This window comes from Schistocerca gregaria, chromosome 6 (assembly GCF_023897955.1).
Source record: "Schistocerca gregaria isolate iqSchGreg1 chromosome 6, iqSchGreg1.2, whole genome shotgun sequence".
Taxonomy (NCBI): Eukaryota; Metazoa; Arthropoda; class Insecta; order Orthoptera; family Acrididae; genus Schistocerca; species Schistocerca gregaria.
Window position 1 is genome coordinate 378,214,089 of NC_064925.1, and position 27,645 is coordinate 378,241,733.

The 27,645-nt window shown below is 40.7% G+C and overlaps 1 protein-coding gene across 1 annotated transcript in view; it reads right to left on the reverse strand.

Annotated features, from left to right (window-relative positions):
- Positions 1-27,645, reverse strand: part of LOC126279098 (ATP-binding cassette sub-family G member 4-like) — a 359,996-nt gene that overhangs the window by 45,948 nt on the left and 286,403 nt on the right. Inside the window, exons 2-3 of the mRNA XM_049979571.1 lie at positions 13,492-13,615; positions 1,245-1,425 (exon numbers count right to left, since the gene is read on the reverse strand). Of these exons, the coding sequence (XP_049835528.1) occupies positions 1,245-1,425; positions 13,492-13,615 (305 nt within the window). The remainder of the gene's footprint in view (positions 1-1,244; positions 1,426-13,491; positions 13,616-27,645) is intronic.

Consider the following 27,645-nt stretch of genomic DNA (forward strand, 5'->3'; position numbering starts at 1 on the left):
TATGAGGTGAGGCTATAAAATAATGGAAGTGATGCTCTCATAGAGTAAGTACCGTGTGCCAAAGGTTTAGTGACCAATAGCTGTGAAATGTGAAGCCTTCTCAGCTGATTATGGCTTCTCTGGCATCTGTAGACAAATCAGTGTGGCCATGGCCTTTGTTTGTGTAAGAGCTATTGTTTTGTTTTTCCAAAGAAATGATAAGCATAATAACAGAGCAACTTATTGTTGAGAAGTTCCATATGAAACTTGGAAAAACTGTTATTGAAATCTACGTTTTACTAAAACAACTGTATGGCAAAGGCTGGTTATCACTTACATGAGTTTTTGAGGGGTTGAAGAATTTCCAGGATGACTGGGAAGACATTGGAGATGACTCATACCCAGGATATCCTTCAACATCAAAAGCATATGAAAATATCGAAAAAGTATGTAATCCAATTCAATCTAACCATTCTTTGTGTATTCAGTCAATTGCTGAAACTGTAAGAACTGACAAATAATGTGTAAGACAAATTTTATGTAAGTAATTTAACATGAGAAAAGGGTGTGTGAAACTAGTGCCAAGCATTCTCATGATTGAACAAAAAGTAGTATGTCAAAATGTTTGCATTAACAGTTTCAGTACCATCAAAAATGATCCCAGTTTCTTGAAAGAGTGATAATATTTGACAAATATTGGTTTTTCACTTATAATCCCGAAACTAAACACCAATCCATGCATTGAAAGGGTCTGGCTTCACCAAGAGCAAAAGAAGTTCGAATGAGCAAATCAAGATTCAAATCAGTGACGATTTTTTTTTCCATATTCATGTAACTATGTATCTTCACTGAGTTCTTGGATGTCAAACTATTAATCAACATTCCTACTTTGAGGTTCTTGCTCAACTTCATGAGAAAATAAGAAAAAAATGGCCCGAACTGTGGAAGAACAAGTCGTGAGTTCTGCATCAAGACAATGCACCAGCTCGTACCACACTGCCTGTTAATATGTTTATGGCAAAGTACAGCATCCAAGTGGTAGACCACCCATCTTATTCACATGACCTGGCACCATGTTACTTTTATCTATTCCCCAAGGTCAAATCTACATTAAAAGAAACAAGGTGTCAGTCTGTTGAAACAGTGAAAGAAAAAGCAGAACACATCATCAAGGAGCTCACAGAGGAATATTTCTGGCACTGTTTCCATTGATGGAAAATTTGCATGGAACATTTTTAAGGATAGAAGACAGACAAAATACATACTACACAATTGCGGTCACAGCCTGGCCCAAGTTTGAGTCTTGCTGCCAACTCAAGACTCTCGTGCACAGTCAGGTTGTCCAGCATGGTAAACTCCTGTGTGATGTAGCAGCTGATGCGACGGAAATCGCTCCATGGCCTCATCCGACCATTCACGGTCACCCTGCCTGTCACGCCTGTGGTCCTGTGGATCATTTCAAACATGAAGCAGCCTGCTAAAAGTGAAACATATACCTTAAATGATAATGGCAGAAAATGTTGGTATGGGAAGAAGAATTACAGATGGAACACAAGCTCATATAGGACAAGTTTGGAAATGATAATATAATTTGAAACAATGAGTTGTAAACAGAAGTTGTTCGCTCCAATAAGGTACACATATTTCAACATTAGCACATTAGCAACAGCTCCCCCCCCCCCCCCCCCCCCTCTAACTGAGTTCAGCATCATTTGTCATGCACTATACAGGGTTTCAGGGTTTGACACATAGGAATCTATTCTTTGTGTGTGTGTGTGTGTGTGTGTGTAGGCAATTTTTTTTTTTTTTTGGGGGTTGGGGGTGATTTGATTTCCACCAGTTGCTTGGTGGTTCTCAAGAACACCTACATGAGCTTTGTATAATTTGCGGAAGAAATTTATCTGTTCTGAACAAACTTAGTTTGAAGAGACAATACAAATATCTGCATGCTCTTGTTGTGATCTTTGGTTTGAAGACTGGATTAATATAGCTCTCCAAGCTAGTCTATTTTGTGCGAGACTCTTCATCTATGCGTAACTACTGTGAAGCTACATCCATCTGAACCTGCTTACTGTAGTCAAACCCTGATCTCCATCTGCAATTTTTACTCTCTACACACTCCTCCATCACTAATTTTAACTATTCCTTAACACCTCAGCAAATGTGCTATAAACTGATCACTTGTTTTGGTCATGGTGTGTAATTAATTTCTCTTACTCTCAATTTGATCCAGTGAGTATTTCTTCACTACCAATTTAATTATCAACATTCTTCTGTAGCATCATATTTCGAATCAATGTAGTACATATCTGGTGACCTGCAGCTTACTCCCCTTGTCTATACCATCTGTCATCCACATAACACTTCTGTATAAGGCTACATTTCAGACAAGATTTTGAACACATTTCCTGACACTTAAATACATATTTAACCTTGAAAAATTTCTCTTTTTCGGAAAAGCCTTTCTTGCTATTTCTGATTTCACTCATCTCTACTTCAGTTTAAATAGCAAAACTCATCTGCTTCTTTTAACATCTAATTTCCTAATCTAATTATGTCAGCATCACCTGATTTAATTCTTCTATGTTTCATGATTGTTGTTTTACTTTTGTTGATGTTTACTTTATAATCAGTTTTCAGCACATTATCCGTCTCCTTCAAATGATGTTCTAACTTCTTTGCCACCTCTGATGGAATTACGATGTCACCGGCAAACCTCAGAGCTATTCAGAATGAAATTTTCACTCTGCAGCAGAGTGTGTGCTGGTTTTTAAATTCCTGGCAGATTAAAACTGTGTGCCGGACCAAGACTCGGACTCGGGATCTTTGCCTTTCGTGGGCAAGTGCTATACCAACTGCACTACCCAAGCACAACTCAAGACCCATCCTCACAATTTTACTTCCGCCAGTACTTTGTCTCCTACCTTCCAAACTTCATAGAAGTTCTCCTGCGAAACTTGCAGGACTAGCACTACTGGAAGAAAGGATATTGTGGAGACATGGCTTAGCCACAGCATGGGGGACATTTCCAGAATGAAATTTTCACTCTGCAGCAGAATGTATGCTGGCTTTGAAACTTCCTGGCAGATTAAAACTATGTGCTGGACCGAGACTCGAACTCGGGACCTTTGTCTTTGACGGGCAAGTGCTCTACCAACTGAGCTACCCTAGCATGACTCAAGACCCATCCTCACAATTTTACATCCACCAGTACCTCGTTTCTCACCTTCCAAACTTCACAATTTTAATCTGACAGGAAGTTTCAAAACCAGTGCACACTCCGCTGCAGAGTGAAAATTTCATTCTGGAAACATCCCCCTGGCTGTGGCTAAGCCGAGTCTTCACAATATCCTTTCTTCCAGTAGCGCTAGTCCTGCATGTTTTGCAGGAGAACTTCTGTGAAGTTTGGAAGGTAGGAGACGAGGTAATGGTGGAAGTAAAATTGTGAGGACAGGTCTGGAGCTGTGCTTGGGTAGCTCAGTTGGTAGAGCACTTGCTCGCGAAAGTCAAAGGTCCCGAGTTTGAATCTTGATCCGGCACACAGTTTTAATCTGCCAGGAAGTTTCATATCAGCGCACACTCTGCTGCAGAGTGAAAATCTCATTCTGTTCACAATGATTCTCTGTTATTGTTTTTGAAAGCTAAATTGTGACCGTTTCCTCTCATGCCATGTCCTCACAGCTTTACATCCACCAGTATCTTGTCTTTTACTTTGCAAACTTCACAGAAGCTCTCCTGTGAACCTTTGATGGTACAGCACTTGCCTGTGAAAGACAAAGATCCCGAGTTCGAGTCTCGGTCTGGCACACAGTTTTGCCAGGAAGTCTCAGCGCTTTTATATCTTCTTCCTGACCTTTAATTATCTTTCCAAATACCTCTTTGATTTCTTTTACTGCTTACTTGAAGCACAGCTGTTTTTTTTTTCAAGGTTACTACAGAAGCCTATGTTTCAGTGTAGAGTGTTCGTAAGAATTTTTTTCCATAGAGACAGGACTTCTATTGCAGAAGGTGCTTATCAAATTAAATACATGCAATTTTGTTTGACTATCTTTTTCTGTTAATGAGATGAACATATAAATGTGATGATGAATGATTAAGTAGTAGGACTGGACTTGATAAAAAAGTTTTTCTTACTGTTTGAAGAGTCACCAGAAATGTGTGTATGTGTCATTGCCATTCCAGAAGATGATGTGGCCTCCAGAGCCTAACCCACTCATCCAAGTTAGGGAGATAGACAATGACGTGAATTTGGAGACTGAATGTAGGAGTAAAGTACAAAGAGAACACTGTGTGGTCTGTGCCTACTACTGAGGCTCTTGAAATGTATCTGCAAATTGGGGCTCTAGTGAATCTCTGACAGACCCAGTAAACTGACAGTAAATAAGAGCTTTCGAAACTGGAACAGGGGTTGGAATCAGAAATGGATCTAAAGACAGATGACACAGCAATGGACATGGATTGTAATTTGGAATTTTAAATATATAAACTTGGAAGATGAAGAAGAACCTGATGACATAATGAAATGACAAAAACTGGATGTGGCGAGGATGGTAGAAACAGGGTGGAGAAGTGAAGGACGGCCTGAACTGAGAACTGTGGTTAGACTGTGCTTGATGTCTAGTATGAAGCTGGAGTATGTGTAAGAGATGGACTGATAGAGGAAGTAATTAGAACAAATGACAGAATGATAAAGACCAATGAATAGGACAACATGATGATATTACAAGTTTGGAACCCACTCCCCTCATGCTGTGTACATCAGAGGTAAAAGAGGAATTTGAACAAGAACTACAGAAGCAGATATGACAGGGCAGGACAATTGTAATGGGATACCTAAATTCACGTGTTGTTACAGAAATGCACAGGCATGGAAATGTATTTGGAGCAAATGGCTGAAGAAGTAGAAGCAAGGAAGGCGAAATGTTTTTGGGCCTTTACAAAAATAATGGAATGGAAGAGAAACAGCCATGAGGTAACATGATGTAACAATGATTGCTCTAAAAATCAGTAATTGATTGTATGTTAGTAGATTCTGGGATGATAAGGAACATGGTTGGTATAGAGGTAACTGAAGCATGAGAAAGCATTGATGTTAGTAATGAACATAAAAGAGATAAAGAGTGAAAGAGAAATGAAGAGTGAAAAGGAGCAGAAAGTGTTAAAGGTTAAACAACTGGAGTGGAAGAAATAAAATCAGAGGAACATAAGGAAATAAAATCAGAGGAACATAAGAAGCAAAATCCCATTGGGCAAGCTGCAAGTTATGGAAGAAGAATGGAAGAGTTTTAACAGTGAACTGGAACTTGTATGAGCAGCAGAGGTGTGTAGAAGAATTGATTATACCCACTGTATACAGTGGTCATTGCAGCTGTGTAAACTATTCTAGCGTACCTCCCTGGGTTTGAATCCTGGCGTGGTACAAATTTTCAACTTTCCCCTTTAATTTAAATCAGTGCCCATTGGCAGCTAATGTATTTAATTCCTTTGTGTCTTGATTCATTGTGGCTGCATGATCAAAATGGTAACTGTTCTTTCAGATATGCCAAAAGAACAGACAACAAATATTTGATTAAGGTGTGGATGACCAGTGATCCCTTCAGTGCAGATGCACATCGAGCTCAAACTCATACAGGAATTGGTGAAACGCCATTAGTAAAGAGGGTAATGGGCAAGAGGCACTACATTAGCAGTGTGTGTGGATAAGCTGAGAATTTTGGTCTGACGGGATATGTGCTAGGGTAGTTGATGCAGTTGCAATGACCACTGTGTATGGATGGCATGTGGAGTTAATGATGAATGAAAACCGAGTGGATTTGTTTTTATCATGGTACAGCTTTACTAGGTAATAAGACAGTATTCAAAAATATTCCCGGGAGTGTTAGAAACAGGAAACAGGAAACTGTCCAAACAGCTGAATTCTGGAATTTGTGATGATGCTCGCCTGCTTTGTTTCTTGTTTGTTGTCCTTGGTGTCGACGTACTGGTTGAAAAAATTGGGATTTGATGTGCAACTATTGTCAACTGTAAATGATGTAGCTGACAGATGGACAGTTGTGTTTCATTGTCTTTTACTTTCACTGTTCACAACACCCTAATATTATACAGTTACATGGCAAGTGCACTATTGTTTTAAGTTTCCATAAGCCTCATTAATAGTTTGCCGGTGAACATCCACATACTGCTACAACAGTTTCCTGTTGAATATCTACGAGCAGTACAAACCTAACCTCAAAGTTCACTGTTCTTGAATAATAGAAAGGTTTGTTTGGAGCACATACTGTCATTGTTTTAGCACACAACCTAATTATGTAGCACTTATTTCACAGTTAAGTTGATGCATTGTTGTAGATCTAACCAACACAGGTTTCTCATCTGAAACTCTGCCATGGACTGACTGTCTCGGGACCAAAAATTGGGCCCTTATACATCATCACAATAATATGTACTGAAACTACACATTGTTCAAAGTTAAATTTACAGAAATTGCATCTACATGCATCTACATCTACATGACTACTCTGCAATTCACATTTAAGTGCTTGGCAGAGGGTTCATCGAACCACAATCATACTATCTCTCTACTATTCCACACCCGAACAGCGAGCGGGAAAAACGAACACCTAAACCTTTCTGTTCGAGCTCTGATTTCTCTTATTTTATTTTGATGATCATTCCTATGTAGGTTGGGCTCAACAAAATATTTTCGCATTCGGAAGAGAAAGTTGGTGACTGAAATTTCGTAAAAAGGTCTCGCCGCGACGAAAAACGTCTATGCTGTAATGACTTCCATCCCAACTCGTGTATCATATCTGCCACACTCTCTCCCCTATAACGTGATAATACAAAATGAGCTGCCCTTTTTTGCACCCTTTTGATGTCCTCCGTCAATCCCACCTGGTAAGGATCCCACACCGCGCAGCAATATTCTATCAGAGGATGAACAAGTGTAGTGTAAGCTGTCTCTTTAGTGGACTTGTTGCATCTTCTAAGTGTCCTGCCAATGAAACGCAACCTTTGGCTCGCCTTCCCGACAATATTATCTATGTGGTCCTTCCAACTGAAGTTGTTCGTAATTTTAACACCCAGGTACTTAGTTGAATTGACAGCCTTGAGAATTGTACTATTTATCGAATAATCGAATTCCAACGGATTTCTTTTGGAACTCATGTGGATCATCTCACACTTTTCGTTATTTAGTGTCAACTGCCACCTGACACACCATACAGCAATCTTTTCTAAATCGCTTTGCAGCTGATACTGGTCTTCGGATGACCTTACTAGACGGTAAATTACAGCATCATCTGCGAACAGTCTAAGAGAACTGCTCAGATTGTCACCCAGGTCATTTATATAGATCAGGAACAGTAGAGGTCCCAGGACGCTTCCCTGGGGAACACCTGATATCACTTCAGTTTTACTCGATGATTTGCCGTCTATTACTACGAACTACGACCTTCCTGACAGGAAATCACGAATCCAGTCGCACAACTGAGACGTTACCCCATAGCTCCGCAACTTGATTAGAAGTCGCTTGTGAGGAACGGTGTCAAAAGCTTTCCAGAAATCTAGAAATACGGAATCAACTTGAGATCCCCTGTCGATAGCGGCCATTACTTCGCGCGAATAAAGAGCTAGCTGCGTTGCACAAGAGCGATGTTTTCTGAAGCCATGCTGATTACGTGTCAATAGATCGTTCCCTTCGAGGTGGTTCATAATGTTTGAATACAGTATATGCTCCAAAACCCTACTGCAAACCGACGTCAATGATATAGGTCTGTAGTTAAATGGATTACTCCTACTACACTTCTTGAACACTGGTGCGACCTGCGCAATTTTCCAATCTGTAGGTACAGATCTATTGGTGAGCGAACGGTTGTATATGAGTGCTAAGTAGGGAGCTATAGTATCAGCGTAATCTGAAAGGAACCTAATCGGTATACAATCTGGACCTGAAGACTTGCCCGTGTCAAGCGATTTGAGTTGCTTCGCAACCCCTAAGGTATCTACTTCTAAGAAACTCATGCTAGCAGATGTTCGTGTTTCAAATTCTGGAATATTCCATTCGTCTTCCCTGGTGAAGGAATTTCGGAAAACTGCGTTCAATAACTCCGCTTTAGCGGCACAGTCGTCGATAACAGTACCATCGGCACTGCGCAGCGAAGGTATTGACTGCGTCTTGCCGCTTGTGTACTTTACATACGACCAGAATTTCTTCGGATTTTCTACCAAATTTCGAGACAATGTTTCGTTGTGGAACCTATTAAAGGCATCTCGCATCAAAGTACGTGCCAAATTTCGCGCGTCTGTAAATTTTAGCCCATCTTCGGGATTTCGCGTTCTTCTGAACTTCGCATGCTTTTTCCGTTGCCTCTGCAACAGCGTTCGGACCTTTTCTGTGTACCACGGGGGATCCGTTCCACCTCTTAACAATTTATGAGGTATGAATATCTCAATTGCTGTTGCTACTATATCTTTGAATTTGAGCCACATCTCATCTACATTCGCATAGTCAGTTCGGAAGGAATGGAAATTGTCTTTTAGGAAGGCTTCTAGTGGCACTTTATTCGCTTTTTTAAATAAAATTATTTTGCGTTTGTTTCTGATGGGTTTGGAAGAAATGGTATTGAGCCTAGCTACAATGACCTTGTGATCACTAATCCCTGTATCAGTCATGATGCTCTCTATCAGCTCTGGATTGTTTGTGGCCAAGAGGTCAAGTGTGTTTTCGCAACCATTTACAATTTGCGTGGGTTCGTGGACTAACTGCTTGAAATAATTTTCGGAGAAAGCATTTAGGACAATTTCGGAAGACGTTTTCTGCCTACCACCGGTTTTGAACAAGTATTTTTGCCAACATACCGAGGGTAGGTTGAAGTCCCCACCAACTATAACCGTATGAGTGGGGTATTTATTTGTTACGAGACTCAAACTTTCTCTGAACTGTTCCGCAACTGTATCATTGGAGTCTGGGGGTCGGTAGAAGGAGCCAATTATTAACTTAATTCGGCTGTTAAGTATAACCTCCACCCACACCAATTCGCACGGAGTATCTACTTCGACTTCACTACAAGATAAACCACTACTGACAGACACAAACACTATATATTCAGGGTCTGAATCAGAGGCTCAGCCGGTTTTGCGACCGTATTGGCTGCAGATTCCTTGACTTGCGCCATAGGGTGGTGGGGTTTCGGGTTCCGCTGAATAGGTCAGGAGTTCACTACACTCAGCTGGCGGCTACACAGGTAGCGGAGGCTGTGTGGCGTGGACTGGGCGGTTTTTTAGGTTAGAAGGCTTCGGGAAAGTGCGGGATGGGCTGCAATGTCAAAGGGTGCTTGGCAATTACAGGACGTGCTTGGATCAAGGAACAGTCGGAATTATAGTTGTAAATTGTTGTAGTTGCGCTGGAAAAGTCCCTGAGCTTCAAGCGCTAATAGAAAGCACAGAAGCTGATATCGTTATAGGTACAGAAAGCTGGCTAAAGCCTGAAATAAGTTCTGCAGAAATTTTTACGAAGTCTCAGACGGTGTTCAGGAAAGATAGATTAGGCAGAATTGGTGGTGGAGTGTTTGTGTCTGTCAGTAGTGGTTTATCTTGTAGTGAAGTCGAAGTAGATACTCCGTGCGAATTGGTGTGGGTGGAGGTTATACTTAACAGCCGAATTAAGTTAATAACAGACACAAGCAGACATATTTCTGCTTGTGTCTGTGTATGTGCGGATGGATATGTGTGTGTGTGCGTGCGAGTGTACACCTGTCCTTTTTTTCCCCCTAAGGGAAGTCTTTCCGCTCCCGGGATTGGAATGACTCCATGACTCCTTACCCTCTCCCTTAAAACCCACTTCCTTTCGTCTTTCCCTCTCCTTCCTGAAGAAGCGACCATCGGTTGTGAAAGCTAGTATTTCTGGGTGTGTGTTTGTGTGTTTTGTTCATTGTGCCTGTCTGCCGGCGCTTTCCCGCTTGGTAAGTCTTGGAATCTTTGCTTTTAATATAATTAACACATATAGTTACACAAACAATACTTTTAACAAAACTGTTAATTACGGATCTCTCTCTCTCTCTCTCTCTCTCTCTCTCTCTCTCTCTCTCTCTCTCTCTCTCTCTCTCTCTCACACACACACACACACACACACACACACACACACACACACACACAACAAGAATATAGTGATTATTTCAGCACATAGATGAATTTTAGCTATATCCACAAAGGTTCTCGCAGTAGCTGCACTTTCTTGTTTCAAGTCTTTTATATCTTAAATGATCTAGAAATTCTGCTATTGAATAGAAGCAACGATCTAATAAGAATGCCCTTAGGGTTTTACAAAAGAGTAAGAATGATTATATGTCTTTTACTTTATACGGAAGACTACTGTAAATTTGTATAGTGCTGTTTACTGTGGAGATTTTATAAGTTGATGTCCTTATTGACTGGACATGAGACTTTTCCTTTTGTCCATTTACATCTTTTAAATTATTTCTAATATATTTACACATTTCTAGTATATACATAGAAGGAAGAGGGAGAATCGATGACTTTTGAAAGAGGGTTTGCAAGAATCTGTTTGTCAAGAATGTTGCATTGCTCTTAAAGTTCTTTTTTGAGTTAAGAAGATGACTGAACTAGGTGGTGTGTTACCCCAGAATATAATTCCGTACAGTAGGATGCTGTGGAATTGGGCAAAGTAGGAGTTTGGACAGTGCTATAACTCACTTTGGTAGAGAGTAAACGCGGACTGTAACATATTTCATTTAGTGTTCCATTAATTTTGTTTATATGTGTGTGTTATTTGAAGTTACTTTCAAGCCGTTAACCTAAAAACTTTGTTTTAAGAGAAGATGAAGTTTATTTTCACACTAGTGTAGCATGCATCACCTTTTAAACAGAAATTTAGGATTTATTTATTATTTTTTGGTGTTTATCATAAGTTTATTCCCCTCTATTTAGCTGTTATGTAGTCTTATTAACAGTTGTTTGAAGCTGACTTGGGGCATTTGGAATTAATTAAGGACTGGCTTTGCAAACATGTTTTCGAACAGTGCCAAATAGATATTTTAAGACTCCTAGTATTTCATGTTCCAAATGTTTATAATTAGGACAGTATTTATATTTGTTTATGTGTGAACATTAGAATTTAAGTTACAAAACAATTACTGATTTTATCATATAATGAAAGTATTAACTAGGAATAGTCGAAATACATTAGCAAATCAATTACATTCGTAAGTGTCAATGCTCCCCACCTCCTCTTCAAGATTCTGCTATCAGCACAACCAATTTCCCTTTCCTGTTGAGATGTAGGCCATGCCTTGTAAAACCCTACCTGTCAGTACCACCCTGGAATGGAACAAATGAATCAGATCCAATGCCAGGGTTTTGATTATCTCATCCTGCCCTGAAATGAGAGACATCCTCCCAGAGATCTTCCCACTCCTCCTAAAGTGGTATTTCATTGTCCACTCAACCTACATTACTTCATGGCCCATCCCTATGCCACTCCCTCTCCCAACCCCTTGCCACAGGGAACATATACCTGCATCAGACCAAGGTGCAAGACCTGCCTTATTCACTCACATAGCATTTGTTAGTCAAGTCATGTTCAGACGTACCCGATCTCAACAGAAGCCAAGGCATCTGTGAAACCAGCCATGTCATATAACAACTCTGCTGCAAACAATGCACTACCAACTAGCTGTCCACCAAGAGAAATGGCCATTTCCAGACTGTTGTCAAGAACAAAGTTGACCACCTGATGACAACACACAGCTCAGCGCAACATACTCATATCCAACATCTGTTGCACAACCTGAGCATCTGTATCCTTCCCCCCACCTCTAGCTTCTCTAAACTGCACAGAATGCCGGCCGGAGTGGCCGAGCGGTTCTAGACGCTTCAGTCTGGAACCGTGTGACCGCTATGATCGCAGGTTCGAATCTTGCCTTGGGCATGGATGTGTGTGATGTCCTTAGGTTAGTTAGGTTTAAGTATTTCTATGATCTAGAGGACTGATGACCTCAGAAGTTAAGTCCCATAGTGCTCAGATCCATTTGAACTGCACAGATGGGAGTTGTGCTTGCAGCACATTTTCCACTACAGTAATCATCCTGCCCTGCCCACTGCCCTAGAACATTAAACCCAACAGTTTCCCCTTCCTCGATCATGTCATGCCCTCATAATTCATGTCCCCACATGACCTTCAGCATGTGCTGCTCCCCACCACCCACTATAATCATGCCAGCCCATATTCCTCCCACTCCTCCCTCATGCATTCCTAGCTGGCAAACTGGCTACCCCCCTCTGAGCCATTAGCCACCTACCCTCAGTCCCTCTCTCTGCCTGCCACCACCTTCTCGTTCTACCCACCTGACCTGACAGTAATCCCACCACAAGTCCACCATTATAGGCACTGTGAGTCTAGCCAGCATCGTGTAGGAGCACAGGCATGTGTGTACATTTGTGTTGTGTTGTGTTGTGTGTGTGTGTGTGTGTGTGTGTGTGTGTGTGTGTGTGTGTGTGTGTGTGTGTGTGTTTATTGTATTTTATTATACTCTAGCTCATCTAAAAAGATAACTCCAAATGCTAGCATGATTTCTTTGTGTGTGCCTATTGACGACTCAATGCTTCTGCTTTTTGGTTAGAGTTCTCCTTTAATGCTGAAGTATTTACATTCTACAAGAAGTTTCCTACAACATTTCCCTTAATTTTTGCTTTTCTTAAATTGCAGGTACATATATATTGCAGAATATCTTTTTTGCGTAGCTATAAAGGGTTACGTTTACTAGTTTTATTTTTCTCCTTAAATAAAATTGTGCATTGTAAAATGCAATATATCTTTACAATGTTATGAGAAGGAAAGTTGCTACTCACCATACAGCAGAGATGCTGAGTCACAGACAGGCACAACAAAAGACATTCACAAATAAAGTTTTCAGCCATTGGCCTTCTTTTTATTGTGTCTATCTGTGACTCAGCTCCTCCACTATATGGTGAGTAGCAACTATCCTTTTCATAATATTGTTACATTCCAGCCTGGATCTTCCATTGTTTGATTCAATATATTTTATTTATTTATTCATCTATAACTCTTTCCAGATGGTAGGACATCACTTGTTCATAAATATTGGCAATGAATGTATGTACAAGCACATATGTGTGCACACATGCACACGTGCATGCATGCTCATGCAAGCATCCAACCACAGTCTAATTTCTGACAATGGTACTAGGAGAACTGTAACTTGTCCTTTATTCAAAACATTCAAAATATTAATATTCTGGTTTCAACAATGTGACCCATAGGTACTAAAAGGTTGCTGATGCCTCACCTAGATGATGACCTAGCACAAAAAAAGTAGAAACCATTTGGAAATATGGAGAACATCTAAGGACTGTAATATGTGGGAAAGCCCAGAAGAGTCCTCTGTCTGGCATTGGAAGAAAACTAGCTGCTGTTTATGATGTCACATTTACAGCCAACCTAAGTGCTCTGTTTAATGCAGAGCACAGTCTTACCTGAACCCAGACAGTACATTGAGGAGTGAGGTTTTCCCTGCGCCAGATGCACCCAGCACGGCAGCCAGCCTGCCCGACAGGAAGTGGCCGGACACCTGCCTCAGCACTTGTTTTGGGGCAGCACCTGCAACACCACATTAACAGGTAGTAACTTCTCAGAGCAGTGAATTTCATAGGAAACATTTTGAATATGGCATTGTGTGTGACTAGATACATGGTTCACAGCCTCACAATTCATGAGCAGGTGGTGTACTGTGTCTGCACTTCTTCTGTGAGCCCTCAGATCGCTAGTCAACAGTCACTAAAAGACTGAAGCCTTTGAATCATACATCATAGGTTTGAGTTAACACCCATTTCTGCAAAAGAAAGCCCATAATCCAAAGAGAGGACATCAAAACAGTAGGAAATTTTGTAGCAGAAATGCATGAGAGAGGCAGAGTGTAATTCCTTCTGCACCACTTGTCTCTCTGAAAGTGAAAGATACTTGATGTAGTGAGGAAGAACCTTCCTACACTGTTTACCTCTATTCTTATCATGATACAAGAAAACATGCATGCTTATCCATGATAAGTGTTATTTTCATTATATGAAGTGTGGGTGTGAAATGAAATGTCAATATTACTCGCTTGAGAAATATATATAAAAGAAAAACCAACAGTTGTTTAGACAGTTAGAGTAACATTGGCCCACAATTAAAGAGCATTTGTTTAAAAATTTCAAGACAGTCCACTGTCCACAAATGCACTTCTTAGAGGATTTAAAAATAATGCATAACTCATTCTGGCTCTCAACTAGTATTACTGTGTCACAGCTGAATAGCACAGAAAGTGACATGTCAGCTCCTCAACCAACAACGACCCTTCTCCCTCACCTCTCAGACAGAATTCTTTGTTATCCATATGTACACCCCAAGTGAGCACAGCAGCAGTTTTTTCCTCTATGTACCCCAGTTTCTGCTAAAGTTATGGTTTCGGATTTATTACTAGGTCACCATAAAATGCATAATAGGTGTAAAACAAAGCATAAGGCTATAGATAAAGAGAGGCTGAATGAAATCCATTTGGCTGTCTATAGGGCAATATGTGAAGCCTTCAACGTCCACCATAACAGAATATTATCAAAATACCTCTCACAAATCCTTTCAGGGCATCCAGATTTAGATTTTCCATGACTTCCCTAAATCACTCTAGGCAAATGTCAGGATGAGTCCTTTGAAAATTGTCAGTTTCCTTCCCCATCCTTACATAATCAGATTATGCTCTGTCTCTAATAAGTAATGATCTCACTGTAAACAGGACATTAAACTCTTATCTTCCTTCTTTCGTATGGCATTGTCTCTCTGTGTCTCTGTCCATAGTACAGAAAGATGAAACAACTCTTTAAAACTCAAAACGTAATTTTCATGTTGTTCACTGCTCACCATCACTTTCAGGTGGTAACTAGTCTTCTCTACACCATTCCTGGGCAGTTTGGTACTACTCTGTGGATGTATAGAGGACATTAGCAACTGTAGCTCTTCGACCTTTTCTGCAGATAATCATCCAGTATATGTGTCTTGTGAATGGATTGCAAGTCATGATTCATAGAATGTTTTCCTCTTGTTGTCAGATTTAAAATCTTGAACAACTTTTGTGGACTGAAGGAAAATTTATAGTGGGTCTACACATTCCCACATGAATTGCAATCACTTTATCTTTAGGCATGGAACTGAATCTCCCAAAATCTTTTGTTTTCTATAAATGTAACATCATTGAAGACGTTCAATTAAATTAACAAAAATGTCATTCTGCCCGAATTAGATACACTTAATGGTGGTTACCTAGGAGCTAATCTGATCAAATTAACTCGATCCCTACGTGTATCAATTTTTGCTGTTGTATGCTTCTTCGTTTTTTCAACAGCTGCATGAATGCGGTTGGGCCCAATGTTGGTGTGACCACGTTCAAGGAAGATACTTGATCCAGTCACATTAATATGACCATTGCCTATGTTCGATGTCAATGTTTGTGTGCTGCACATCTTCTAGATGTGGCCTGTTTTGGCCAATGTGCACTACCTTCCAATCTTATTTATTTGTCTGCATATGGCCTATTTTTATTGAGAGATGCTCTCCCATTTTTGACCTACATCACTGCTGTCGACAACCACTTTGGCAAGCAGTAATTCAAACAAGTTCCTTCAGAAGTCTTTACTTATGAAATGCTGTATCTCAGTTTCTTTGTGGATGATAAATGCATTCAGTTCGCATATTTCAAGAAAGTGAAAAAATGCCCATGCCACTATCTTTTATTTTTGCAATCACAACCATAGTCTCCTTTTAGATGATAAAAATTGACAACATAATTAATGCTCCTATTACAATCACTTAATACATGGGAGCATGCGACTCAACAGTAGTTGATCCATCTTTTTCCTTCCTCTTTAAACTTGTGGTGTCACTTGGATCATGCATAGTGGAGAATAGGTGCACAGCTCACTTGCACCATGATTGCGGACTCTGCTGTCAATGTCTGCTCAATTCATCCTTTTATCTCCCTTTACTTTTGGAAGGAATTTACATGTAGGGTTAAGAGTTCCAACTGAAAACATTTTCTAGCCTTCTGGTAGGATGAAGAGGTTGTAATGTGGGAAGAAATTATCCATGAAAACAATATGATTTTTACTACATGTAAATGTGTCATTACCCGTGCACCAAATCCCGTTGCAGACTTCTCTTTAGTTAATTTTCTAAAACAAATTTGCAAATTCAAATTTTATGCAGATTCATCACACAGTGTCCATATTTTATAGTGCCTTTTCACAGGGTACCTCCTCATTTATTGCTTCATTGAGCTACAAGTGACGCTTATGTTTCAGTAAATTGTATCTGATTGATTCCTACTTTCTTTGGAACATGATAATATAATATTATCACAGTCGAGTTCATATGTAGAGTCACTAACAGAGTCTTGAAACAGACTTATTTCATTACCTGAGCCTGCTGGAAGGTCCTCGTAAAGAAGTTTTCAAATTTCATCTTCTCTAAGACACCTCCTAGCCATTCTGGGTGAAAGTAGTATCCCTTTTGTGCAGTGGTTAGTGCAGTATTGGTTGCTATCCGGTCAGCCGCACACCACCAGTTATGCTGTCATCTCACTCACAGCTGCCATGAGTTGCAAGCATCCCCTCTCCAGAGTTCAAGCAATGGGTGTGCTTAAGTTCAAATATTCATGCACTGATTCCTTTCTGTGGTGCTTGTCAGTTGGATAACATTTACAGACTTTCACAGTAGCCAGGGATTGACACCTTTTGAATAGACATTGCATTAAAGAGTGACAAATTTTTAAATCTTTTGTATCTCTGTACATTCCTACATTCAACTCTACTGTTAGTAGTTGACACTGCAATTATAGCAACAAAGTTACATATTATTTTTACTATTTGACATTACATGTGGAATAAATTAATGTCTGAGTTCTTTGTTCATGAATGGATCTGTTGCTCATTCCTGTATCCACTAAAGAACCACACAGTATGCAAAGGAAGACATAACAGACTGGTGATGAGACGGGATATGTCATGTCAGGACAGCACCGTTCTCACCACATTCTAACAGCAAGGCTGAACATTTCAATCGAATGTTCAAGACACAAATTTCAAAACTTTGAGCTTCACATTTATGTGAAGATGCCTTATTGACATTTCTGAGTTCGTATCATACTTTTCCTGCTCCTGACATTTCACCCGCAGAATGTTTGCTGGAAGATGCCACTGGATCTTGCTGCATTTGCTTCATCATTACTGCTCTGCTCCAGCTTCAGACATCACTAAGGAGTTTCACCCATATGCTAGAGTTCAGTATTGAGTGTACAACAAGCCACATTCATGAGAAGATTAGATTAGTACTTGTTCCATAGATCATGAATACGACACTTCGTAATGATGTGGAACGTGTCAGGTTAATAAAAGGTGTCTATACAAGATATTACATTACACAAAATATTACACGACACTCAATTTTTTTTGTGGGGGTTGGGGAAATTACCCACTTACTATATCAAAAAATTCATCTAATGAGTAGAAGAAGTTGCCATTAAGAAATTCTTTTAATTTCCTTTTAAATGCTATATGGCTCTCTGTCAGACTTTTGATGCTATTAGGTAAGTAACCAAAGACTTTTGTGCCATCATAATTTATCCCCTTTTGAGCCAAAGTTATATTTAACCTCGAGTAGTGGAGGTCATCTTTTCTCCTAGTGTTGTAGCCATGTACATTGCTATTACTTTTGAATTTGTCCGGATTGTTAATAACAAATTTCGTAAGTGAATATATATATTGTGAGGCTACAGTGAGGACCCCTAGCTCTTTAAATAAGTGTCTGCAGGATGATCTTGGATGAGCTCCAGCAATTATTCTGATTACACGCTTTTGTGCAATGAGTACTCTTTTACTCAATGATGAGTTACCCCAGAATATGATGCCATACGAAAGCAGAGAATGAAAATAGGCGTGGTAAGCTAATTTACTCAGATGTATATCGCCAAAATTTGCAATGACCCTAATAGCATAAGTAGCTGAACTCAAACGTTTCAGCAGATCCTCAGTGTGTTTTTTCCAGTTCAACCCTTCATCAATGCACACACCTAGGGATTTTGAATATTCTACCTTAGCTACCGATTTCTGACTGAAGTCTCTATTTATAAATGGTGTCATTCCATTTACTGTGTGGAACGGTATATACTGTGTTTTGTCAAAGTTTAATGAAAGTCCATTTGCAGAGAACCACTTAATAATTTTCTGAAAAACATCATTTACAATTTCACCAGTTAATTCTTGTCTGCTGGGTCTGATAGCTATACTTGTATCATTGGCAAAAAGTACCAACTTTGCATCTTCGTGAATATAGAATGGCAAGTCATTAATATATATTAAGAACAGCAGAGGACCCAAGACCGAACCTTGCAACACCCCATTCTTGATTGTTCCCCATTTTGAGAAATCGCCAGATTTTTGCATATTATGTGAACTGTTTATTTCAACTTTCTGCACTCTTCCAGTTAGGTATGATTTAAACCATTTGAGCACTGTCCCATTCATACCACAGTACTTGAGCTTATCTAGAAGTATTCCATGATTTACACAATCAAAAGCGTTTGATAGATAACAAAAAATCCCAACAGAGCATTTAATATTTCATTAGTGAAAGTATATATAGCATTTTCCGTTGAAAAAACCCTTCTGGAAACCAAACTGACATTTTGTTAAAGCTTTATTTTTACAAAGGTGTGAAACTACAATACGTTACTTTTTCAAGAATTTTGGATAAGGCAGACAGAAGAGAGATTGGGTGGTTGTTGTTGACATCGGACATATCCCTTTTTTATGCAATGGTTTAACAATGGCACACTTTAATCTATCTGGAGAAATAACCTGCTTCAGAGAGCTATTACATATGTGGGTAAGAATCCCACTTATTTCTTGGGAACAAGCCTTTATTATCCTACTGGAAATGCCATCAATTCCATGTGAGATTTTATTCTTGAGACAGTTTACATAAATTTTGAAGTTTATTTTTACGAAAAAAGCGCATCTAAACAGAAAACTGCACAAAATGGAAAGTCAAATACTCTACTCTCTAAATTTTACTTTTTGCTATATTTTTATTGTTTATTATACATGTAATAACAAAAGCATAAAAAACTCCCATAAAACATCCATAAAATGAAAATTATACCAGAACTTTTCATTTTGATTCTCAGAGGTTTTCTATGCACGCACTGGAAGTTTTTGTAAAGAATTCAAGTTATATTTGCTTCTTACAGCCTGGCAACTAAAAGCTCCTTTCACTTCTTTCTTAGGTGACAGTTGGAGCGTATTTTGCGTTTTTCCAATCGTTTTAGAACGAGTTCTACTATTCCTAATGCTACATCCAAAACACGGTGAATGGATGCACGAAGCGCACAGGATATGTGATAGCTGTTGACTCGCTTTTTGTCTGTGGTGTCACCAACGAGTCTGCAAGCTTCTTCAGAAAGTTAAACAGGCTCTCCTGAGCATTGTCTTTGTAGGCATTGTAAAGGACAAACGCATTCACTCCACTTAAGTCCAACTTAGAGAAAAATAATCGTTGCAAGAGGCCCCGACGACCAGCGACATTTGTTTCGATCAAATATGTTTATAGCAGAATCTTTAGCTAAAGATTCCGTCTCTGCCCTTCTGTCTTCATCACTTTGATCAATTGTTTCATTAAAAAAAAATCACAGGTGAAAAAGTCGCGCGGGATTAGCCGAGCGGTCTGAGGCGCTGCGGTCTGCGGCTGGTCCCGGCGGAGGTTCGTGTCCTCCCTCGGGCATGGGTGTGTGTGTTTGTACTTAGGTAATTTAGGTTAAGCAGTGTATAAGCTTAGGGACTGATGACCTTAGCAGTTAAGTCCCATAAGATTTCACACACATTTGAAACAGGTGACAAAACAAATTCGTCTTCACTTTATCACTCTTCCAATTCAGAATTATAATCACATTCAATTCCCTAGTCATTATAAGGTGCCGGCCGCGGTGGTCTCGCGATTCTAGGCGCGCAGTCCGGAACCGTGCGACTGCTACGGTCGCAGGTTCGAATCCTGCCTCGGGCATGGATGTGTGTGGTGTCCTTAGGTTAGTTACGTTTAAGTAGTTCTAAGTTCTAGGGGACTAATGACCACAGCAGTTGAGTCCCATAGTGCTCAGAGCCATTTGAACCATTTGAACCATTATAAGGTCAAACATCACTTCCTAAACTGTCTTCAAATAATTTTAAAATAGTATCCTCAAAGTCAGGGTCCGTAATACAAAAAGTATACGCAGTCCTGGTTACTGAGTCCATAATCCAAAGTGCCGCTAGCACGAAACACGCAGTAATGAGTAGTATACGTCCACATCACATTCAAGGGATTACTGTTACCTTGGCTGCTGACAAAAGAAACCACTGCAACTTCGGGAAAGAACGACTAGATAACGCTGTAATCTCGTACCCCAAGCATATGCATTAGCAACAGAGTAACAATAAATGCTAGCGGCCTATGGGATCGCACCTGGGACGCTAAAGGTTTAGACCGACTCCTACTCCTACCCGATCGCCGCACAAAGCTCTCGCGCTCAGCAACAACAATCACAATTTATTCAAGGTTTGTCAGCGAGCAGCCATTACTGTGGAATTACCCAGGCAAAACAAGAGGTAGCTGCAACATACACTCTGCGATGAAGCAGATCGATAAGTTTACGATCCAACGTTATACACAGCGCCAAATATGTTGACATGTGGCGATAAAAATTCCAAGTGCGGTTTAAATTCAATTCATCTTGTCTGAGTTGCTGAAAGTAGGCCCATCTCAGATGGGTAGTTGGCTTCTCTGACTGTACTCAAGACCGAAAGTATCTTCTCTGACGATTGTCTCGAACCGCAAATGTGGACTGCCCTCCTTCCTGGTATGATAAACGCGAGCACAGCGCCTTCATTAAAGCGAGAGATTTCCTCAGATATTTCGTGAGAGTTGCGTCAACGAACGCTTATACGAAAACAAGGAAATGAATAAATGGAAGGAGTTCTTTTCGAACCATGCTTTCCTCCTCTGAGGTAACTGTCGGTCACGACGTATGCTGAGATGCGTTGACCGAATTCTCACACAGCAGAAGTAACAAACCGTTGCGAAGGCGACTGCGAAAACATGTACAGGGTGTTCGGAAAGCTGCTGTGCAATTACGATATACACACATCAAAAAAAGTCTTGCATCACCTCGGTTCCGAGAGTTCCGGAGCGTGTACAGAAAATTTGAACAGAGATCAACATAAACATAATTTCCGCCCATTTGATTGCTCATGAAAACCACACATTGCATATTGTACCACCATACAACGAGACCTTCGGAGGTGGTGGTCCAAATTGCTGTACACAACGGTACCTCAGATACCCAGTAGCACGTCCTCTTGCATTGATGTGTGCCTATATTCGACGTTGCATATTATCGACAAATTCATTAAGGCGCTCCTCGACGGCGATTCAGCATAGATTCATCTGAGTGGTCGGTGGGTCACGTTGTCCATAAACAGCCCTTTTCAATCTATCCCAGGCATGTCCCATAGGGTTCATGTCTGGAGAACATGCTGGCCTCTCTAGTCGAGCGATGTCGTTATCCTGAAGGAAGTCATTCACAAGATGTGCACGATGGGGGCGCGAATTGTTGTCCAAGAAGACGAATGCCTCGCCACTTTGCTGCCAATATGCTTGCACTGTTTAGGTTTAAGTAGTTCTAAGTTTCAGGGAACTGATGACCTCACATGTTAAGTCCCATAGTGCTCAGAGCCATTTGAACCATTTGGACGGCATTCACGTATCGTACAGCTGTTACAGCGCCTTCCACGGCCACTAACGGCACCACGTCGATTCCATAATGGCACCCCAAAACAACAGGGAACCTCCACCTTTTTGCACTCACTGGACAGTGTGTCTAAGGCGTTCAGCCTGACCGGGTTGCGTCCAAACACGTCTCCGACGATTGTCTGGTTGAAGGCATATGCGACACTCATCGTTGAAGAGAACGTGATGCCAATCCTGAGCGGTCCATTCGTCGTGTTCTTGGGCCCATCTGTACCACGCTGCATAATGTCGTCGTTGCAAAGATGGACCTCGCCATGGACGTCGGGAGTGAAGTTGCGCATCATGCAGCCTATTGGGCACTGTTTGAGTCATACCACGACGTCCTGTGGCTGCACAAAAAGCATTATTGAACATGGTGGCGTTGCTGTCAGGATTCCTCCGAGCCATAATCCGTAGGTAGTGGCCATTCACTGCAGTAATAGCCCTTGGGCGGCCTGAACGAGGCGTGTTATCGTCAGTTCCTGTCTCTCTGTATATCCTCCATGTCCGAACAACATCGGTTTGTTTCACTCTGAGATGCCTGGATACTTCCCTTGCTGAGAGTCCTTCCTGGCACAAAGTAACAATGCGGACGCGATCGAATTGCGGCATTGACTGTCTAGACATGGTTGAACTACAGCCAACAGGAGCCGTGTACCTCCTTCCTGGTGGAATGACTGGAACTGATTGGCTCTCGGACCCCCTCCGTCGAATAGGCGCTGCTCATGCACGGTTGTTTACATCTTTGGGCGGGTTTAGTGAAATCTCTGAACAGTCAAAGGGACTGTGTCTGTGATATAACATCCACAGTCAACGCCTATCTTCAGGAGTTCTGGGACCCGTGGTGATGCAAAACCTTTTTTGATGTATGTGTGTGTTGGACATGAGGTACTCGCTTGATTTTATTGGAAAAAAGTTTCTACTGATCTAATTGTGATATGCTTCTCACGTACACTGTTATGTCAGGTTTTAAGTCACTAAGTGTGCATGGGCGATTGCAGTACACTACGCTTTTTGGTCCCCTCCCCCACCCCCCACCCCCCCAAAAAAGGTCTGATGGACAAACGTCCTGCGAGCGAGGGGACTATAGATTTTTTGCGAGGACACTTTCCCAAAAAACTTCTTCCAGAAGTTGTTGTTAACAGTGCGCGCAGTGGCTCCATCTTGTTGAACTGTGTGTGGCTAATTTCGTCTTCCTTTAGCTGGCCAAAGATATCGTGGATCATTAAACAGTAAGTTCAGGGTTTCTTCAAAAAATAATGGTCCAATAATTCGCCGTCTGGATATTGCTAACCACACTCAAATTTCCTGATCACGCAATGGCGTTTAAAGCACAGCACGCCGATTCTCCGTTGACGGTAGTCGCATGTTTTGTGCTGTAACATGACAAGAGAGGTGTAACCAGGCATCGTCTGCATAGGAGTTGACGTCAAGAGTATCATCGGTATTCCTGTCAATAAAACATGTAAGCCGTTTGGAGTAAAGGATTCGCTTTTGTTGTGCCGTATTTTTCAATTCTCGCGCTGCTTTCACTTTGGAGAACATTTTTCCACACAAGCGACTTATCATTTGGCGCCTCTTTTTGCTCGTATATAGGGTTGCCATCAATCCCGATGTATCGGGACCGTCACTAGTAAGGACCTTCCTGTCCCGACATCCCGACAAGACCCAACTTTGTCCTGATTTTGCAAAATACATCTACATCATACTCCGCAAGCCACCTAATGGTGTGTGGCGGAGGGTACTTTCGGTGCCACTGCCTGATTCCTCCAACCCTGTTCCACTCGCGAATAGTGCGTGGGTAGAATGATTGTCGGTAAGCCCCTGTATTGGCTCTAATTTCTCGAATTTTCTCCTCGTGGTCAAAACGCGAGATGTAAGTATGGGGGGGAGGGGGGGAGTGTGGGAGAGGTAATATGTTGTCCGACTCCTCCTGGAAAGTGCTGTTCAGAAATTTCAATAGTAAATCTCTCCGTGATGCACAACGCCTCTCTTGTAATGTCTGCCCAGTGGAGTTTGTTTAGCATCTCCGTAACGCTCTCTCGTCAGCTAAACGATCCTGTGACGAAACGCGCCGCTCTTCGTTGGATGTTTTCTATCTCCTCAATCAGTCCTACCTGTAGGGATCCCAGATAGCTGAACAATAATCAAGAATCGGGCGAGCAAGTGCCTTATAAGCCACTTACCGTTGGAGAAATGGGCTATTTCTTTTAATAAACATCAAATATTTGATTGTATGTCGTTACTTGAAACATCAGCTTGGGTGATGACTGAAAACACTGTTATATATATATATATATATATATATATATATATATATATATATATATATATATATATATATATATATATATATATAGGTCATCAGTCTACTGACTGGATTGATGCGGCCCGCCACGAATTCCTTTCCTGTGCCAACCTCTTATATACCTGACTAAAATGGTGTGAAGATTTCAGGCGATAATATTTTTCAGGAGTGTATCTGAAGAGCTTTTTAGAAATTAAGCTTGGCTTCAAAGAACGGAAGTCGTAAACATGTCGTAGAAGAAAGATGGATTTACTTTCTTAAGGATACCGAAAATCCTGAAATTAATTTGTTACAATAGTTACGCACTAATCTGTATTTGCTGTTAAAATTACTCTTCTTTTAAAATTTTTTGAAATTACGAAATATCTGGCACATTTAAAATTCATATTATTAATTACACAGTCTAATGCTAATTATTAAATTTATTTCTGGATTCATTTGTAAAGTAAAGATATAACTTCGTGATGATTCTTCTTTTGTCATGAAAGTTTGTAAACTCTTTTGCTTTGTAAACTCTTTGGAATCTTATGAGTACCGCAGAATGTAAGCAGTAGATGGTATGCCTCAGATGGAGACAGACGTATTTTTTTATGATCAACACTAACAATGTAATTTGAAATATTAAGCGGAAATTGTAAAGATGGTGTGATATTGAAAAATATGACAAATAATAAAATTCAAGAAGTATTCGTCTTAATATATGCTTTACTTTTTTATTATTAATGTATTTATGTGTTAATGTATTAAGACGAATTACACTTGAAGATGGGCCCACGAAAAATTGTGACTGAAGGCATTTTTTAATTCATACCTCGAGTGTCACGTCTGAAGCTGCAAAATATGGATAAAATTGAAAAAAAAAACAGGCAAATCTTCATTAGTTATTTAGTCGTCAGGAACCCACAACGTTAAATCAAAATTTCAGCAGCAAGAATGTATCCCTAGTCGCAAGAACTGGTGCCTACAACAAGAGAAAATGAAGATAAGTAAAAAGTTCTTCTTTTGTATATTTTACGCCTCACGAAGCTTTCAAAAGTTGTGCAGAGACAGAGAATTTTAATAGTGATGTGGGGGAGGATAATAATACATCTTGCAGTTCGTTTGGCATCTAACACTGAGCCAGTCTCGCGAAGTTTGTCAGTTAATCGACGAACCGCTCTTCGACGGGGTATAGGTGTTCCCGAGAATTTTTCAACAAATGCCTCCTGCACTAAAACTGTGTGTTTATCGCCTTGTGGAAACACGTGTTCGACAAGATAAATGTATTGCTCAGTCTAAAACACCATAATTTTAAAACAAATTGAACATCTAATTACTGCACATTACATTCAATAGCTTTCATCAACTGAACCGATCAGTTAAATTTTACGCAAGAGTAGACGAATTAAAAAACAATCGCGTATCTATTAAAAAACAGTGCTCCAACTTCGCTTCGAACATCCATAGTCCGTAGTACAGAGGACGGCGACTTCGCAAACGCAGTGGATAAGAAGATACCATTAGTTGGGAAAAAGGGCCCCCGTATTCGCCAAACAGCACGAAGGGTCACAGCAACTAGAAGGGATCAAAATTGGCCTGGTTAGGTGACAGCCTCGAGGGTTCATTAATGCCAGGCTGGCATTGCCAGCTACAGAAATGCGAGAGAGACCTCTAGCTGCCAGTGAGTATAGTTAATTGGTCATTACCATCACAGTGTGAGTGTGCAAGAAAACCTGCTCTGCATCTCTTCATCGAGGAGCACACACATCTTTATGTTAGACTGTCCTAATGGAAACTGATGACACTAGGTACTGTCCAAACCACATTGTTGCCACAGCACAAAGTTAATGGATAAGCTATTGGAAATTCCACCCAGGGTGGACTCAATGGCCTAATCCTGTGGCTTAGGAGAATTTATGTACCCAACTGTTTACTCTCTTCGCCCAGCAGAAGACATGCCTGTCATCCACAAAGTGCACAGTGTCAGCATGCTCGCAACGAATACAATCAAAAAAATTTGGCTAACGGACATCCAGCATTATCACCTTTGAAGTGGCCGGTGAAATCCAGACTTAAATCCCATTGCGTATGTTTGCGGCTTAATAGTTCGAGACTGTGAGTTGGCCCAGAAACGTACCTGAGAGACTCTTAGGAATCATGTTTCTGTCAAGTGGGAGACATTTAGATAACATAAACATGTTTATAGTTCTTTGTATCCCTTGAAACCTCAACGCAGTGTTGGGCAATAAAAGCTTGTTGCCATTCTATTAACATAAAAGACGTTTTATTTTAAATTTCATCATAGTAGTGGAAAAAGGTGTTTCCTGGTGAAAACGACAGGAATCCGTCTACATGTCACGAGGTTCCTACCCCCTTCTCCATTACATCCTCCCACCCTCTATGTGTCAATGTCAAGGTCACTATCAAGGTCAACCCTTCCTCTCCCCCCCATCTTCCTTTCTCCACCACTCTCCCACCCATGTAAATCCAAGATGACATATTTAGCCCTCTTGTCTTGCTTAGAAATTAGTTTTATATATATCTATTACTATTGTGGAGGTAGCCCATTTGTGTTACTTAAAAATCTCACATTTCCACCCTCCCCCTAATCAGTGTGTACCCTAAACAATTTTCAGTTGCGTGCACTATTATTATTATTGTCATTATTATGTATTTATTTATTTACAAACAAGTATGCTGGGGCAGACAACATCGTGGCACTTGAGGAGACAGCATCTACCTTGAGATGCCTGTCAATTGGGTTATGCTTCACGATGCCACCGTGCACTAACCAGCCGGGCACGGGTGCAGGGGGAACTTAGCAGGGATCCAGGACAATTTTTTGGATGATCTACAATGTGTAGCACACCTGCATGAGCTGGAAGTATCTGGAACACATCTACGAGGCTAAGTACATTATTATCCCCAATTTAGCTATATTTTTGTTTATTTTGGTAGTACTGTCGTTTTACGTTGATGACGCATGCTTTGTTGTTATATCTTCGCAATTTTCAAGCAGCTATTTTAGTTTCGTTATCGCTGCCGTGCTGTTAATCATGACTGCTCCGCCGTCTATTTGCATCAAAGAGGAGCAACGTTCAGTGATCCGTTTTTTGTGGTCGGAAGGCATAACAAGGGCCGAAATTCATCGAAGACTTTCGGTACAGTACAGGAACAGTGTTTTGCCACAACGGGGTGCCTACGAATGGATTGCAAAATTCTGAAATGGTCGCACAAGTGTTACGCACGATGAAGGAGTCGGACGACCATTTACCACCACAAATCTGAGCAGTTCTCATGGACTGTTCGCAGATGATGCTGTAATTTACCGTCTAGTAAGGTCATCCGAAGACCAGTATCAGTTACAAAGCGATTTAGAAAAGATTGCTGTATGGTGTGTCAGGTGGCAGTTGACGCTAAATAACGAAAAGTGTGAGATGATCCACATGAGTTCCAAAAGAAATCCGTTGGAATTCGATTACTCGATAAATAGTAC